The 18,938-nt window shown below is 40.9% G+C and overlaps 1 protein-coding gene across 2 annotated transcripts in view; it reads left to right on the plus strand.

Annotated features, from left to right (window-relative positions):
* Parp14 (poly(ADP-ribose) polymerase family member 14) overlaps nucleotides 1-18,938 on the plus strand; it is a 59,001-nt gene that overhangs the window by 16,035 nt on the left and 24,028 nt on the right. For both annotated transcript variants that reach the window (XM_063225085.1, XM_023562602.2), the window contains exons 4-9: nucleotides 5,563-5,766; nucleotides 7,900-8,136; nucleotides 9,853-12,101; nucleotides 13,674-13,904; nucleotides 14,402-14,623; nucleotides 16,873-16,948. In XM_063225085.1, coding sequence (XP_063081155.1) covers nucleotides 5,563-5,766; nucleotides 7,900-8,136; nucleotides 9,853-12,101; nucleotides 13,674-13,904; nucleotides 14,402-14,623; nucleotides 16,873-16,948 — 3,219 coding nt within the window. The remainder of the gene's footprint in view (nucleotides 1-5,562; nucleotides 5,767-7,899; nucleotides 8,137-9,852; nucleotides 12,102-13,673; nucleotides 13,905-14,401; nucleotides 14,624-16,872; nucleotides 16,949-18,938) is intronic.

Below are 18,938 nucleotides of genomic sequence, written 5' to 3' on the forward strand. Positions count from 1 at the left end.
GACCCTTTCTTGTTGCTCCCTCTTCCCATACTTTTTGTTCCTTCCATACAAGCATATATAGGAGGCTCAGTTTCTTTCTTTGTCGGTTACAGTTTATTTGAATTGCTCCAGCTAGGTGTCCCTGCCTACTGCAGTGTACTAGGGAGACCCAGACCTGGGCAGCCTCTGCTGGGCCCACCCCTCCAGGTCAGTCAACCTACTCAAGTCACTGCTAGGGTGCACCGCCAGGCACTGGGACCTGGTTTGGGCTAGCCTAGTGGGTCTTAGTCTGAGGCATCACCCAGGCCAACTGCTCCCCACCAGTCCCACTTGAGAGGGGAATATGCGACTAAAGTCACTGCAGCGTCCTGTTTTGGCTAGTCTACCGGGTCCCAGAATGTCCTCTGTTGGAGTCTCCTTATCTATGTAGGGGTCCCCGTTCCTCTCACTCACTGCAGGTCCCCGCTATTCCTGCTCTCAACTCCGTTTGCTGATTCCTGCTCTAGAGCTTTTGCATCTCTGTCCCTGCTGTGCCAATTTAGAGGCAGCGGCAGCGGCAGCAACAGTGTCAGGAAATTGAAATCGCGGCTTCCAGAGGTGCGTGTTTCAGCTTCTGAGCTGAGATTTTATCTGTTCCAGTCATAGCATCGGGATTGCATTTCCAGGTGGTTTCTCTCAGCTTAGTTCGTTCCTGGGTCAGCAGTGTACAATCTCCCCTTGCTTAGGACTCCTCACAGTGAATCATTCCTAAATTCTAAGCTGGCTAACTCAGAGAGCCTCCATAGCTGCTGTTAGCTATCTGCCATGTTCTCCCAGAAGTCAAAAACCATATATTCTTTACTCACTCATCTGCTAATGGGCATCAGGTCTGTTTCCCAGATTTAGCTGGTCCACACTGTGGTGCTATATACATGGGTGTGCGTATATTGATATGGCATGATGTTAGAAGGTGAATAATTGGGTCAAATGCAATGTATAGTTTCAGTTTTTCAAGGACTCTCCACACTGGTTGTACCAGTCTACCCTCCCACCCACAATGGCAAAGGGTCCTTTTTCCTTACAGCTTTCTTGCCAGCATTTGTTATTGGCTGATTTCTTTAATGTAGTCATTTTTTCTTGGGTGAGATGGAATCTCAGTGTCATTTTAATTTGCATCTCATGAATGACCAGTGAAGTTGAACTTTTTTTCATGTGTTTATTTGCTGTTTGTGCTTCTTCACCTGAGAAGTGTCTCTTCATTTTCCATGCTCATCTTTTTGACTGGGACTTTAATTTTGGGGGAGTTGAGTGCTTTGAGTGTTTTATATATTCTAATTATTAGTTCTTTGTCTGAAGAGCAACTAGCAAAATTTTTTCCCTTTCTGTGGGTTATCTTTTCACTCTGTTGGTAGTTTCTTTTGATGTTCAAAGACTTTTTATGGTGAGATGGTGAGATCTCAGTTTTTAATTCCTTGTAATATTTCCTGTGATTTGGACTTTGTTCATAAAGTCTTTTCCTATACCTATTTCTTCAAGTGTTTTATCTCTTTTATTTTCCAGGAGATTAAATGTTTCTGTTTTAATATTTATCTGTTTGATCCATTTCAATTTTAGTTTAGTGTAGGGTGACAGATGTGGATCTACATTAATCTTTGTCATGTGGAAATCCAATTTTCCCAGCACAGTTTATTTAAGAGGCTATCTTTCTTCCAGTGAAGATGTTTAGTACATTTGTCCAAAACAAGATTGCTATAAAAAAAAAAAAAAAAAAACACAAAAACCCAAACCAGACTCAAGGATCCTTGCTGTTTTTACCACTGTAGCTTTGTAGTATAATCTCAAGATGGGGGTGATGATGCCTCTGCCTTGCCTTTGTTACCCACAATTGCTTTTGCTATTGGAGATTTCATCTAGTTTTAAATGAATTTTAGGATTATTTTCTCTAGTTCTATGAGGTATGCTATTGGTATTTTGGTTGGGATTGGATTAAGTCTATTGTGGCTATCCAAGAAAATGATATCTATTTCTATTTCTTTTTTTTGGTACCAGGAATTGTATTCAGGACCGGTGCTTGCCAGGCAGGTGCTTGTGCCACTGAGCTATATCCCTGGCCCCTCTATTTCTTTATATCTTACTTAGTTTCCTGTTTTGAGAGTATTGTAATTTTGAATCTATAGGTCTTTCATTTCCTTTATTAGATTGATGCCTATGTATTTCATTTGTCTTGCTACTATTGTGAAAGGTATTGTTTCCCTAATTTTTCTCTCAGTGAATTTGCTATTTGTGTGTGGGGACGCTATTGATTTTGGAGTGTTGACATTGTATCCTGCTTATTAAATCTAGAAGTATCTTGGTGAAGTTTTTGAGATCTTTCTATATAGAGTATCATGTCATAAGCAAATAATAATAATTTAACTTCTTCCTCTTATTCCTTTTATTTTTTATTTTTTTTTGTTGTCTAATTGGTCCGGATAAAGTTTCCAGGACTATGTTGAGTAGTAATGATGATACTGGTCATCTTTGTCTTGTTGCTGATTTTCGAGTGTAAGCTTTCAGTTTTTGTCCTTTTAGTATGATTTTGGCTATTGGTTTGTCATAGATGGCTGTTATCAGATTGAGGTAAAACCCTTCCATTCTCATTTTCTGTAAGATTTTTAGCATGAATGAGCATTGAACTTTTGTCAAATGGTTTTTCCGCACCCATTGAGATGATCATATGGTTTTTGTCCATAGTTCTGTTAATGTGATGTATTAAACTTATTGTGTATATTGAACCATCTTTGCATCCATGGGATGAATCCTATTTGGTCATTGTATATAATCGTCTTGATAATTTGCTACATTCTGTTTGCCAGTATCTGACTAAAGATTTTTGCATCTATGTTCATTATTGGCCTGTAGTTCTCTTTTTTTAGTTGGCTCCTTCTCTTGTTTTTGTATCAGGTAATGCTTGCTTCCAGGAATGAGTTTGGGAGTGTTGCTTCTCTTTCAATTTCATTTTTTTAGTTTGAGGAGTAGTGGCATTAGATCTTCTTTAAACTTCTTGCAAAATTCAGGAGTGAATCTATCAGTTACTAGGTTTTTCTTTGTTGGTAATTTTAAAATTACTTCTTCAGTTTCATTAACTGATACTGGGTTATTTAGAAATTTTATACCTTCTTGATTCAGCTTTGATAACTCATGAATCTAGGAATCTGCCATTTCTTCTGTGTTTTCCACCTTATCAGAGTACAGCTTCTCAAATTAGGTATTAATGATCTTGTGGATTTCTGCAGGATATTGGACTGAAAATTTAATGAAGGGTTTGTTTTTCATGGTTTCATGAATTTTATCCTAACTTTGTCGTAACTGATTTGCTAGCATTCTTGCAAATTTGCTTAAAATTCAAATTGTATTGGCAGTGAGATCCACCCAGTCACTCACCAACAATGAAGATTTTAGACCCATTTTCTAACCTGTTTTTATCTGACCAGTCTCCAAAGATAGTAAACATCTATGTTGGCTCCTTTAAGAGAAGAAGACGAGGTCTTCTATTGAGTGGTTACTCCACAATGATTCCTTATCCTAAGGCTCATTAAATCAATTGGTTTTGTAATGCCAAACAGAAACATTGAAATGACAGCCAGATTAGAGGCAGATTTAGTTTACATTGGCAAGCACCAATTGGATTGGGATTATGCCTAAAATGTTAGGCTCTGATCTCTGGTCTAGGGGTTATATGGAATAAGCAAGCAGGAAGTACAAGATCAGAACAGCTTTTCAATTGAGATTGTTTTATACAATGTGCATCATAGTGACAAGCTATGCATCACAGTGATCAGCTGTTTCTAAGAGACCAGAACAACCAGAACTTGAATGTGAACTGTCACCTGTCAACTAAGAAAATGACTATATTGGCTGGGAGTGGTTGGTGGTGGCTGTTTTCTGTTACAGAATGGGATAAACAGTTTTGGAACTGAGCAATACGTGGGGTGGAGTGTAGTTACCTAACAGGTCCTAAAACTCAGAGATGGTCCAGTAAAGGATGCTGTACCATGAATACCTTAGGGATGTCTGGAATCAATGCAGAAAGTGAAAAAACTCAGAAGTTTACAAGAGTTGAAAACTCAGGAACAAGCACACACCAGCACTGTGGAATATGAGGATCAAGTCACTGGTTCCAGGCTAATCTTAGGTAGTCTGGACCTGAAAGGTGAAGCCAACAACCAGAAGGTTCTGGAAAAGACACAAACGCAAAGATAGAGAAGTACTACTCACCTGGGTTACCAAATGTGAAATTTCCAAATTGGTAGCCCTGATCTGGACTCTTTTCCAAATTGCAGGCCTTCGGTCCAGTCTTCCTGTTGGAAAGCCAGAGCAACTATGTCTGAAGTCACATGCGTCCTCTTCCTCCCCAAATCAGTATATCTTCCTAATTTTTCCTGCCATATACAACCAGTTTGTCCCTTACTGTCTAGAAACATCAGGCATCTCCCTTTAATCTTCCCATCTGTTAGACACTCAGACTTACTCATTTGTGTAAAAATCTTTCTCACCAATCTTTTCCCCACCACAGGCCCCCAAGATTATGTTACAAATCCATCACGAGTGTTCTGATGACCTTCTCCTTGATCTGAGCAGCCCACTGCCCGTTCCTAAATATCCTATGGTTCTTCCCACAGAAGCCATCCACAACTCATCAACAACTTTGAGATAAAGGCCAGAACACATTCTGGCTCAAACCTACTTGTCCTAGATCTAGGGAACCTTTTACCCGGCTTGTTTCCCCAATTCTACAAAGGTACAGATCTTTTACGATCTGTATCTTTTCCTCTTCACAGAAGCCTTTCCACACCAGCCTTCTGTAAATTTCTTGGGCTCCTGAAATGCTCCTGGATGCTCTTTATCAGTTCACCACACTTCTTTCAGGATGAAGCTGCTGATCACAGTGTTATAAAACTGTGCTGCTGGAGGGACTTACTGTTTAGTTCACACAGGCCAGCGCTTTCATTTTACTGTGAAAACACTTGTCCGTGGTCTTGTGTGGTAAAGAGTGGCACTCAGAGATCAATCACATATCACTCATCACAGCCTAGTACCCACTCTTTTTGTTCATAGTTATTTCCTTTAATGCTGTGTTATTCTTTAATCCTTAAACTGTCTTGTGTTTGGCATGTGTGTGTGTGATTGGATACTTTTGTTTTCCTCCAGAGAGCCAAGCAGTCATCTCCAATTCAGCAAACCTTTCCTGAGTTTCAGCTGTGTGCCATGGGCCAGCAATGCAAGGATGAGTCGGCGCTACCTCGCTTTTGAGAAGCTTAGTTTAATCATTTTAATGTAGAGCTATGATAGGGGTATGTGTCAAGTGCTAAGAAGGATAAGGTAGGTTCGTCAGACACACAAGGCAGGAAAGGATGTGATAAACCAGAGCTGGAAACAGTGGACAGTGGGATATCACATTAGATTTCTAACTAAATGAAGGAAAAACCCACCTAAGGCTTGATTTTTAGTTGAGTTGGCCAAGATGTCTGGAAAGAAACGGGCATGCCTAGTGATTATTTACTTTGCTAAGACTATCATAGATAAAGAACATCTCGTATCTCTTTTTTGTCCGCCTAACATTAGGTGTGTCAGAAGAGGTGGAAGATATCCCAAGAGAATGTGAAAATGTTCCCAGTTTGGTGGCATTTGAAAACATCCACACGAATGTGACTGACATGATGTTAACCTTGTTAGTGGAGAACGTAACTGGCCTGACCAGTGATGACTTTGAAGTGGAAATAATACGAGATGTTGCTGTTGCTGTGGTTGCCTTTAAAAAGCACACAGGTAAGCGCGAGTGACATTTCCTCTTGCACCGCACCTTGGGTTTGGGATACTCAGCAGCAGAACATCCAGGAACGTCCAGCTTTTTGTGGTGGCAGTAAAAGAGCTAATATAGGGGCTGGGGATTTAGCTCAGCAGCATAAGCGCCTGCCTTGCAAGCAGGCAGTCGTGAGTTCGATCCTCAGTACCGATAAAAAAAAAGGAAAAAGACAAAAAAAAAAAAAAGTTAATATAGATGCTTTTCTTTTTCTTTTTGGAAGAAACGCAACTAAGTTTTGAAAATAAATTCTGATTTTTAATGGATTGAACTTTAGTGTGTGAGTGTGTGTGTGTGTGTGTGTGTGTGTGTGTGTGTGTGTCAGAGAGAGAGAGAGACAGAGACAGAGACAGAGAGGCAGAAAGACAGACAGAATAAGTCTTTATTTGGACTAGACATTTTCATGTATTATCTCACTGGGAGAAGTAACCATTGAAGTTTCCGAACTGGATTTACTGGAGAATAATGATAACAAAAAACACATAGTGGTTATAGTAAATCAGGTACTAAGCTCAGCCTTTTACCTGTATTGAATTATTTCTTCCCTTCAACAACCTTGTGAGATTATGAGGTTACTCTTATTACCCGCAGTATACATGGGAGGTTGAGAGAGGCACAGAGGTTCCAGTTAGTGAAAATCTGGGTCTGAATCCAAGCAGCCTACGTTCTGTTCTTTTTCCAGTTGACCATTTTTCTCTTTAGTACTTTGAGGGTCATTCACATACACAGGAATGAGAAAGTGCATGTAATGCAGTGAATAAGCATTCTTAAGGGTCATTGTCAGGAGAGGAATTATCCTCACCTAAAACCAGGAAGTTTTCCAGTTCTGAGGCCTCAGTCCAGGGTCATGGCTATGTAATGGTCAGTCAAGAACGGAGATCCTGGAGTCAAAATTCCAGCTCTGCCACTGACCTAGTTATACAAGGCTGACTAAGGTACTCTCCTCTCTGCACCTCGTGTCCTTCACCTACAATATGGGGGTAGCCTGGGGAGGGAGCTCAATGGCAGAGCAGTTGCCCAGCAGGTAAGAGGCCCCGGGTTTTATCCCCAGCATCACAATGAAATAGTAGGTAATGTTTAAAAGGCACTTAGCATAGTGCCTGAGACATGGTAAGGATTTAATAGTTATTCTTATTTCAAGTATATTTTGCTATTATTGTTATTATTGATATTGTTGTCTTATTGTTATTTTAGTTTTTGAGTCAGGGTCTTGTTATGTAGTCCAGGATGGCCTCGAACTCACATGTAGCCCAGGCTGGGATACTTATGACTAGTTGCCTCACACCTGTGACTCCTGCCTCAGCCTCCTGAGTGCTAGAATTACAGGTGTGCAACATCACATTTGACAACTTTATTATTATTCTTATAAGGGGAATCTAAATGGCTTTGCTCTTGTTCACTGGTCAAATACCTTGAACACCTAATATTTTAACCAGCTTTCAATTACTGTCACAAATACCTGAGACAGTCAACATATCAGAAGAAAAGGATTATTTTAGCTCACAGTTTTGGGGGATAAGTCCATGGTCAGTTGGCCCTGTTGCTTTAAGGCTTGTGGCTGAGCAGCACACTTTGGTGGCAGCACATGACAAAACTGTCCACCTCGTGGCCAAAAGAGAGAGAAGAGGAGGTTAGAATCCCACTGTCCCCTTTCGCCCCACACCGTGACTGGAAAACTTCTTCTTAGGCTCCCCTTCTTTAAGGTTCTGCCACCTCTCAATCACGCCAAACTGGGGGCCAAGCCGTTAGCACATGGGCTTTGGGGGACATGCAGATCCCAACTGTAGAACCCACTGCTGTGTGCTCCAAGCACTGATCTAGGCGCCGGGGTGTGAGCATGCCTAAGTTGCCGCTCCTGCTCTGGAGAACCTCAAGCCTCTGTATAAAGGAATAATGAAGGTGAAAGGGGAAAAGCTGGCTCCCTCAGCTGTGAGCCACAAGCTACGGGAAAGGGGAGGAAAGGGGACCGAATCGAGTGGCCTCAGCTCGCTCCTGTAAAGGCTGTCTCCTCAGGGCCCTGCCCTTTGTGTCTGCCAGCCCTATTCATCCACGGACAAAAAAACACCTCAAGTAATTTCCTAATGTTCTTTGTTTTGTAGACACTACGAAATTTGTTTCTGACTGTGCCACTCACAATTTGAGTGAACGACTTCAGTTGTCTCCAAGACTTCTAGAAGAAACAAAAACAGTCCGGGTTGAAAACCTGCCCCCTGGTGTTGACGACTACCAGCTACAACTTTTCTTTGAAAATCCTTTGCATGGAGGAGGAAGAGTGGCCCACATTGAGTGTTTTCCTGAAGAGAGTTCAGCTCTGGTTGAATTTTGTGACAGAAAAGGTAACATCTCTTAGCCTAGTGTACCAGGCCTAATCTAGACCATGTGATGCAGATCCTGGCCGTTGGTTAGATTGTGATGCACTTTCCTTGCTTATTCATGACTGGAAATGGAGTTAATTACTTGTCCTTCTGGAATATGATGCTTAATGAGGCTAGTGATTCACACTTTGGAGAAGTTCTCAAGGTTTAGAAACATTAAGGAGATTCTCTCACGAGTCTACCTACAGTGGGCTGAAAAATAGCATTCTTGAACCCTTTCAAATACTGTATTTAGAAAGAGGTGATCTGTATCTTAGCCATTCACATGCATTTCAAGTTAATTTCAGCAAGTTTCGGTAAAGACATACTCAGAAACACACGAGGCTCCTATGAAGTGCTCCTCCACTCCCCTTATCTGCGGGGTCCTCATTCAGGGCGTGTTCTTTACAGCCGTGACAGGCATTTCAGCTGACATCTTCGATAGTTCAACAAAAGTTGGAATTCTGGTTTTGGTGCTTACTGGGTTTGTGGTCTTGGGTAAGTTACTTTAACCCACCAAACCCTCTGATTTGTCATCATATATTAGTTATGACATTTCTAGTTACCTTGCAAGAATATTGTGAGGTAACAGACGCAAAGGGCTTGGTATCGGTGCTGAAAATGTACTAGTGGTCACTGGTATTGCCCAGCCACAGAGCCTCTAAGGACTGTAGGGAGAAATTGGGTTTAAATTTTTGGTCACATGCTTTGCATCATGCCTGACACTAGCCTGAGGAATCACACACAATGCAGTTATGTTTAACAACTTTTTCACCACGGACACTATTTTAATCCAGCTTGTTAGTGTTCCTCATTCTGATTCCCTTCCCGATGCTGTCCCGTGTACCTGCCTAACAGTACAAAATGAAGAGGGCCTCCGAGGAGGAGAGGAGCACACCGACCCACACATAGACGTGCGAGGGGCCGTCTCAGTACATGCTGCAGAAGGGGATTGTAGAGGGACAGAGGGAGGTGTAGCCTATGGGCTGGGCCCCGGAGGACTGTGAGGATGGTTTTCATTTGGTAGACTGGAAGAATGTGAACTTTGGAGCTCACAGATGATAAATCTGAGCTCAGATATGGAACCAAATTTAAGCTGTCCAGCCTCTGTTGTATCATTTTATCAAAAAGGATCATACTCATAGCTCCCTACTGCAAAGGGTTGTTGAGAGTATTAAGTGAGTTGAATCTGTGTGAAGCACTTACAGTGGTGTCTGGTACATGGGAAGCTATTGCAGTTATCCTCCTTGTGAAGATGCTAATGGAATGTAAGTTGACTATTGAAGCTAAAATTGTGGGAATGGAGAAGAAAAAAACAGGTTGCTGCTCAAACAAGCTTCACTTTGAACACCAAAATACTGTTTACACAGTAGCGAACATCATTTCCATGACTTTGACCAAACTCGTATTTCTTAGTGTGGTAGCAGTATATCCATGGCATCAGAAAAACAGAAAACAGGCTTTAATAGAATTTTAACTTGACTTCGCTCTAAAGTAATTATTGCACTAACCAAAGGCTATCTGTGACTACATTTGAGCACTTTGGAAGTAGAGCTGCCTTTTAAAAATATGTCATTGAAGTTCTACAAACATTAAGATTTATTTTCCTGTAGAATGAGATAGTCTTGTTTTCCTTTAAAGCATATATTATTACAGTCACCTTATTTTCACTTTTTAAAATTTCTTTTGCTTTTGAAGTGTTAGACACCATCCTGACCAAGAAACACAACTTCAATAAGATGCCGCTCTCTGTCTTCCCCTACTATCACTCTTTGGGGACAGCCTTGTACGGAAAGGAACAGCCTCTCATCAAGCTGCCAGCACCATTTCAAGAGTCGTTGGTGCTGCCTTTGTGGAACTTCTTGCAGAAAAAGACCCATCTGAGAAAAGAGCTGGATGATGAAATGGCACAGCATCACTGTTTGCTAACATGGTCCCAAGTGGACAATAAAGTTACCATCAGACCTGCAGCCACCTTAGTCAATCAAGGAAGACCCAAAATCAAGACATGGCAGACAGATGCTTCGTCAGCACTCTCTGGCATCAGGTCTAAATATACAGTCACTTCACTTAACGTGACTGCAAGAGTGTGGAACGTCATAAAAAACGACTTAGAAGATGATAGGATTTTGATCGAGTTTGATACCTCTAAGGAGATTGTAACCTTAACAGGAAAATCAGACGATATCCAAAATGTTAGTCCACAATTCAAGGAATTAATAGAAAAGACTACTCAAAAAATTCAAAAGGAAGAGCAAAGTCTGAAGGAAAAAGTGGCCATTTCTTCAGCACAGTATTTTCTTTTGCACCACAGTGGTGTTCTGGAGTGTATGTGCACAGAATGCCCAGACATGGAGGTTCGTTATGATGCGAATGCTCAGAACCTGTGCCTTAAAGGACCCCACATCGATGTGTACAAAGCGAAGTGTGAAATTCAGGAAAAAGTGTACACTATGGCTCAGAAAAGCATTGAGGTCTCTCCTGAGGTCTTCCAGTTTTTACTGCAAGTAAACTCAAAAAAATTCTCTGAGTCCTTTTTTATAGCACAAAAGAATCTTACAGTTTATGAACTCAAGGGTACCACTGTCCTCCTAACCAGCTGTTCTTCTGAAGTCCTGGCAGAAGCTGAAAAACAAATGCTCAGTGCCTTAGATTGTAAACACATTGACGTTGAGGGCAAGGAAATTCTTACTACTGGCAAATGGGAACAGTTTATTGCCAATGTCCAAAAAAAGTTTTATGCTTCCACAGACATTATCGTAATCAATAAATCCACTGCAGGCAGCCCAGGTGAAGTCATTGTGGCAGGTCTTGCAAAAGAAGTAAGTGAAGTTGTCCGCTTGGTTCTTGAATTCTTGAAAAAACACATGAAAATAGAGAGGTTGGTTGAAGTAGAGACATCCTTGATTGTAGACTACTTAAAAAAAGACAAGAAGCTCCTCGGGTCAAAAATAAATAAGGGAGATATGCAGATACTTTTCAATCCAGAGAACAAACCCAAAGGCATTTTACTAGTTGGCCCCAAGGACCAAGTGCTAGGTGCTGTGGACACAGTCAGGGAAATTGTGAAGTCTGTCTTTGTGAGAAGAGTCTTTATTGACAAGCCAGGAGCCAGGCAGTTCTTCCAAGACAAAGCACAGTTTTGCAGAGGTGAGATTAGGAAGAAGTACGGTTGTTTCATTGAACTGGAGAATAAGGAACAGGTAAGAGGCACAGCTGATCGGTCAAAGTACCTCATCCAGAGGCAGGTGGCTCCTGGTGTCACTCTGACTGCCCAGCAGGGTGACTTGACTCAGTTTCCCGTCGATGTGGTGGTGAATGCAGCAAATGAAGACCTCAAGCATCTGGGCGGTCTTGCTGGTGCCCTCTCAAAAGCAGCTGGCCGGGAACTGCAGGAGGACTGTGAGAAGGCCGTGAAGAGGGCCAGCCGCCTCCTGCCAAGCGATGCCATCCTCTCAAGGGCAGGCAAGCTGCCCTGCCGCCATGTGATCCACGCGGTGGGGCCCAAGTGGTCTGAATCTGAGGCCCCGAGGTGTGTGTACCTGTTAAAGAAAGCTGTGGAAAACAGTCTTCTTTTAGCGGAAAAACACAAGTGCCAATCCATAGCCATTCCCGCCATCAGTTCTGGAGTCTTTGGCTTCCCTTTACAGCGGTGTGTGGAGACCATTGTTCTGTCCATCAAGGAAAGCTTGGAATTTAGGCAGGTTGGGAGCACCTTGAGAGAGATTTATCTTGTGGACTCATCGGAGAAGACAGCAGAGGCTTTTGCTAAAGCTGTGGAAACTATATTTAAAGACTCTCTGTCAGACAGCGTGTCCAAGCCGGATACAACTTCCCTGCCTAGAGGACCAGCAGCGAAACCTGTCACATCACAGGAAGTGGCCTGTCTGACAGCCCCAGGAGGCTTGAAGATCCTGCTGGTGAAAAAGGGCGTGCAAGATGCTACGGTGAGCATCCTTCTCTTCGACCCCCCAGGCACTGTGATACATTTCCCCAGTAGCTCATGACGTTGAACATCTTTTCATGTGCTTTTGGATGTGTGTATGTGTTCTTTGAAGAAACATCCATTTAGATTGTCTGCTTTCAAATTGAGGGATTTCTTTGTTACTGAGTTCATTATACATTTTGGGTATTTTTTAAAAAAGAGATATCTGAGTTGCAAATATTTTGTCATATTTTACTGGGCAAGTTTTCTCCTATTTTGTACAAGAGGTTACTTCTTTTTTGCAGTTTTTTTTCTTTTTTTTTTTTTATTGATACTGGGGATCGAACTCATGACTGCCTGCTTGCAAGGCAGGTGCTTATGCTGCTGAGCTAAATCCCCAGGCCCCAAGAGGTTACTTCTTAAAAAGTACTTTTTCTTAGTTTAGTGAACTAGAAGAGCAATTCAATTTGGAATTACAAGAAGCTTAAGTAATAATTACAAGAGTCACAGCTAACGTGGATTATTATTTGTGCCAGGCATGGTGCTGGGTGCTCGGCATGCTTTGGTGCCGTGAAGTAGACTGTGGGGTGATCATCCTCACACACCGATGAGGGCAGGAGAGTTAGAGGCTTTAGCTAATTTGCCCAAGTCCCATAGCCAACCGTTGGGAGGACTGGAATGTATTCTGGTTCTTGGCCACTGTCCTAATTTAAACCATCTAAATAATTTGTTTTTCATGTTCAAAAATAAAATCAAATGTTGTTTTAAACAAGGGTCAGGAATGGGAATGGGTTCTATTCTCTTTTTTTTTGATACTGGGAATCGAACTCACAGCATTGCACTTGCTAGGCAGACACTTATGCCGCTGAGCTAAATTCTCGGCTCTGAATGGGTTCTATTCCTAATCCCCTGACACTGTGTGTTAATGGGAATTACTCACACTGGTGTTAGTAATGGACTGCAGTGCTTCCTCCTTGGCCTTGGTGGCTTGTGAGGTGTGTCACATTCTCCTCTCCTGTATTCTCTAACACAGCCTGATTCACCTGCTCGTGTGCTCTCTGATGCCAAAGCTTCTACAGCTGCTCACTCACTGTATGCATGGCATCCAGGGGCTTGGCACCTGACATGCCACCCAGGGTAACATGTCTAGCCCGGTTGGCACCGTTTTACTGCAGACAGTCTTGATCTGGTCAAACTAATATGCTCACGGCTCCGGGCTACTGTGTGTTCACACTTTTGCCTGGTGCTGTCTGCGTGCTGGAACCACTCCCATCTCTCAGGCCCCACAATGCATGTGGCATCTTCATCAGCTACCGTGCGACTTTCCTCTGGACTCCTTAGCGATTCCCATACCATTTAGAACTTATTTTTGGAAGTTCTCTTTTGCTCTTGAATGTTTTTCAAGTATTTAATAACACTTTGTCCTGGGTTAGTATTTTTGCTCTCCAAAACCTTATTCATTTTGATTGTCGCTGATTACATCAAGCCCAGCAGCTCGTGTGTAGTGGTTTACATCAAGCGCAGCAGCTTGCGTGTAGTGGTCATTGATGAATGAATTCCTGGTGTGAAACAAATCTTTGGTTTTGTCTTTAAGACCCATGTTGTGGTCAATTCCATTCCTTCGGATCTTGCGCTGAACAGAGGGCCCCTTTGTCAGGCCATTTTGGAAAAAGCTGGACCAGAGATCCAGCAGGAGTTGAACACAGCTCTACAAGGGGTAGCTGTCGACGTGGGCACAGTTCTCCAAACCCGTGGCTACAATCTACAGTGTGACCATGTGCTTCACGTGGTGGCTCCAGCACGGGGAACCGGAGATGCACAAAAGGTAGGGCTAGCTTTAAATTCTCCGGAGGATGGAGGAGCTCTTTGGAGTCTTCTTTCTGTGTACTACAGTTTGGACCTGTTTCTTTGGCGCATTCTACCATCGTGGCCCTTTTTTTGAGCTGTCCCTGGCTCTGGGGGACTAGCTAATAATATGGATGCATTGTCGCACTCTCGGTGCCTGGGGGTCGGGAAGGGTGGCTACTGCAGTGAGGAAAGTGACTCGGGGGCGGAGATTAGAAGACAATGAAAGAAGAGAATGGTTGTCACTCGTGTCCTGCGTGATAGAGGGGTGGAGTGAGTTCGAGTCCTTTTTGGAGGCGCTCTTCATATTCTCTTCTTCTCTCCTGTATGTTTCTTTCTTCTGCTGCTCACCTTTAAACCCTACAGAAAGTGAAGTGGTGTGGACAGAGATCACAGCAAAAGTTGCTAAGTTCTTGTTCTTTTGGTTCTGGCTCATTTCTAGGCAGTAGGTATAAGGGTGTGCTTTGTGCTTTTCAGGTCATGAAAGAAATAATCAGAAACTGTTTGGAGATTACGGAGAAACTGTCTTCACGATCAATTGCATTTCCAGCAATTGGAACAGGAAATTTGGGATTTCCTAAGACTGAGTTTGCCGAATTACTGCTTTCAGAAGTACTCACATTTAGTGGCAAAAAGCAGCTAAGAACTTTACAAGAGGTTCAGTTTCTGCTGCACCCAAGTGATCATGAAAGTATTCAGGTAAGCTCTGTGCTCATATCTGACTGTTCTGGCAACCTTAGTTTGGAACCTGATTTTATCAAATGTTTCTTTGTAGAAAAAAATTAACTTTTTATTCCAGCCAATTTCAAACACACACAACAGTAGATACAATTTAGCAATTTATTTTAAGCAACAGGATCGTTTTTTAATGAGTAACATAAACACAATACTGTATCATACCTAAAATAAATTGACTATAATTCCTTTGATAATAGTCAATGTTCGAATTTCCAATTATCTCATAAATGTGTTAGTTTGTCTTCACAGATATGTGTTTGAGTCAGTCTCCAAATTAGACCTACATGCCTTAATAAAATTGACATAGTTCTTCCTTGTCCTCTCCTCCTCCTCCTTCTCTTCTCATTTTTCTTCTTTTAGTTTTCTTAGTCTTTTTTTTTTTTAGCTTTTGAGACAGTGTCTTGCTGTGTAGGCCTTCAACTCACTGTGCACTGCGTAGCTCAGGCTGGTCTCAAACTCACGGCAATCCTCCTGCCTCAATCTCCCAGTTACTGGGTTTAGGGTGTATAGTACCATACTTGACAACATTTTTGTTGTTGTTTATGTTGCTAGTTTTTGAAACAGGGTCTCATTATGTAGTTCAGGCTGGCCTTGAACCCACTAGGTGACCCAAATTGGCCTTGAACTCACAGAGATCCTCCTGCCTCAGCCTCCCAAGTGCTAGGATTACAGGTGTGTGCTATTACGCCCAGTGACAACATATTTCTTAAGACTTTCCGTGTATAGGATTTACTTTCACATGAGCATAAAAAATTTAATACATATTATAAAAGTGTAATTGTGGCCCTTTCAATGGGAAAACATCAAGATGGGATACAAGTGATTTCTGTTTCTATTGCTGGGAATGCAGTAGATTATAAGCGAAGGATGTGGTTGGAATCAATGTGCACATCTCCACGTGAGTAGGAGACTTTGGGCCAGAAATATTGTCTCCAGTCTGTCAAGCCAGCTCATGTTTTTGGAAAGCAGTTATAGGTGTGCCACTAGAGTTGGTATCATGGGAGCACCACCCTCCAAACTTTAAAATTCAGTAGAGTAGATGGCATTGAATGTTTGGAAAGTTGTATGATACTGCAGAAATTTAACAAATTAGAGCCAGCAGCCCAAGATGTCCATGGATCAGTTCATTGGATCATCTGAATTTTTAGGTCATACTTTTATTTTTTTTCGGAATCTAGACAATACCTTTAAGTCCCTCGGAAGCAAGTAAGTTGAGCCTCCTTTTTACTCAGACGCCAAACCACCTGAGTAAACTAAGTAGTCCATTTACTTGGCCTGTGTAATTACTGTTACTTCTGCTCAGGAAAGGAGTTTTAGCAATCTCCCTGTGACTGGCATTATGTGGGGTGATGTGATTCCTCCCACAAGAATGTAGCACATACTTTTCCCTCCTACAAATCATAATTACTTTGGGAGCTAAGCTTTGTACACACAAAGCAGCTAATGCAATGCTGAACATTTCTGAATGAATGGCTGGGAGATGGGGTGTGTTCTGTGACTCAGCCCTGAACCTTGAATCTGTTTTCTAGGGAGCAGCAGGCATCATTTTATTTCCTGAACACTGAGTAGTGTGAAAGTATTCTGTAAAAAAAGATTGGTTCTTATAGACACTCAAATGCCATTCAAAAGTACTATGACTTCTCTATATGTGGTTATTACACATGGAGGACTTTTTTAAAGATTAGCAAAACCTATTGAGCTGTGGGGGCTAATGAAGCTTACAAAACGGTGATCTCAGCATGCCTTCAAGATGTGAGTTATGTGGGCTATTTAACAAGGGTTTTTAAAAATCAGTTGTTAATGCTTAAGAAATTTAAATTTTACATAATACTCTAGATGTCTAAAATAATGTGATCTTTTTTATCAGTACTGGGGATCGAACTCACGACTGCCTGCTTACAAGGCAGGCGCTTATGCTGCTGAGCTAAATCCCCAGCCACATAATACTGTTTTTTTATCAATTGGCGAGTTATTTGCTTTCACTGATTGTGAAAATACTAATTTTCATTGCAGAGACTTTGAACAGTGCCAAAAAATGCATAAATTTGTTAGCTGCCTCTCATCCCAGTCTTTGCTACAAGCGTCCTTTTAAAAATAGGATTATACAAAATATAATTTGTTTTTTTCTAAATTATGTGTACAAGCTCTAGAGCTCTAATGAGTCTAATTCATTCATTAACTGAGGAGTATAAAACTGTGTTTGTTTCTAGGCATTTTCACATGAATTTGCCAGAAGGACTAGTGGAAATCTCAGTGACCAAATTCCCAAGGCTGAAGCTAAGCAAGGTTTGCTAAAATTTTTAAACTGACAAATAAATGATTTCTCATTGCTAAGTATTCATGACAGAAAAAGTTGAGAGTGATGATGATTTTGAAAAAAATTAAGTGATGAATAATGTACTAAATTATATTCCATATACCTGAGCATATTTATATGGCCTAGGGCAAAAGACCAAGTTGTATCATCAAACACTGGGTTTTTAAATAGTGGTGAGACCATAACTTCCAAAGGATAAAAATGTGTATTTTCCAAAATAGACAAACTGAGAGATAGTACCAAGTAAATGTCTCTGTGTCAAAATTGCTGTGGCTGTTGTTAAGTTTGTCCTGTTTAGATCTCCCTAAAGTTGTGTTTTTAAGATGGTGGGGGGCGGGGTGTCTTGCTGTGTTGCCAGGGCTGGCCTTGAACATTTGATCCTTCTGCATCATCCACCTCCTAGAGTTCTCGTAAGACAAGCGTGCACCACATTGCCCAGCGTTACTGAGTCTTCACAAATCTAAAAATGCACGTCTTTTATCAAATGGGGAGATTTATAAATCAAATGTTTATTTATTTATTTATTTTTTCTTGCCCTGTTCCTGATTCCTTTTGCTAGTCTGGTCATATGCCCAAGAATCCTTGCAAACTGTCTCTAAGGAGGTGTTTTTCTCTTTTCTTCTGATGAAAAATTTATAGTGGTTTATCTTCAAGGTCACTAAGTCTTCTCTCTGTCCATTATGCTACTCAACCCAAGCAGTGAAATTTTAAACTCAGATAGTGCATTTTAAAATTCTAAAATCTCCATTTGATTCTGTTTTGTGTGGATGTTAGTATTACATATTTTTAAAAAATTTTTATTTAAAAGGAAAAAGAAAAAACAAAACAAAACAAAGCGGTGTAAGGGTACAAGTAATACAGAACTACAAAACAAAACAGTAAGAAATCACCAGTTAATAGATTACACATTATCATCTTAGAGATAGTTGCTCAAGTCACAGTATCAAAGCATACAAAGTGGACATTCAAACAGTGAGACTGCAAACAGTTGTGTTCAATGATCTAACCAAAAACATTAATATGGTCATCTATTTAACACCCCAAACACACTTGCAGTTGTATCCTTTAGAGCACTTTTTTTCCCCTCTCTTTTTACAACATAATTTACACATTTTGGGTTTTATTACTCCTTAGTTCTTATTACTTTTTTTTTGGAAGAGAATAAAGTTAAATATGGCAAAACAAAGCTGTCAGGCAAAACCAAGGATAGACATAGCACATGATGTAAAAACAGAGTACAAGGTTATCAACAATGGTTACCATAATGCCTCTTGCTTCCTTAAAAAGAATTGTCTATCTCATTAGGTATTATGAAGTTGAACAAAACAGTAGAGAACAAGACCAATAAAACCTTACCCTTGTAAACATTACAAGACTTCCAGAGAAGATAATAGTCAAACCAGAATGGGCATCATAGTGAATCTTATTGCCTTCAAAGTAGTTGCCAATAACCCCAAACTTGATACTATCGTACAGAATGGAACAGAGTCTAACCAGTCAAAAAAAGATAGTGGGAGTATTACAGGACTTCAAATCAAGTTAATAGGAAATCAAATAAGTTACGATAATATATCCGGCTAATTTTTTAAATTTTTCCCCTTAATTAAAAAAATCATAAAAAATAACAATAATTTTTTAATGAATAAGGAAGAGATTGAGATAAAAGAGGACACAACAACATAACAATACAGGTCAAAGCATGACAGTTTCAGCAACCTAGTGCTTCACCACCAAGTAATCCGACTTAATAGTAGTTACCATAGTCTTTTTCCTTGAAATATTTGAATATAACTTCATGTATTATAGCTTCAAATATATCGAGTCAGTGTAAAACCATTCAAGTGGATGAAAGCATTGTAGGGTATTTAGAACCAGCTAACAGAAAACGAACAATGGTTTCTATATTACCTATTTGCCTATAACAATTTTTGTTTATACTATCACATATAATAAAATCCA

This window comes from Cavia porcellus, unplaced genomic scaffold (genome assembly GCF_034190915.1).
Source record: "Cavia porcellus strain 051 isolate PalLab524CR breed Dunkin Hartley unplaced genomic scaffold, mCavPor4.1 scaffold_15, whole genome shotgun sequence".
In the NCBI taxonomy this organism is placed as follows: Eukaryota; Metazoa; Chordata; class Mammalia; order Rodentia; family Caviidae; genus Cavia; species Cavia porcellus.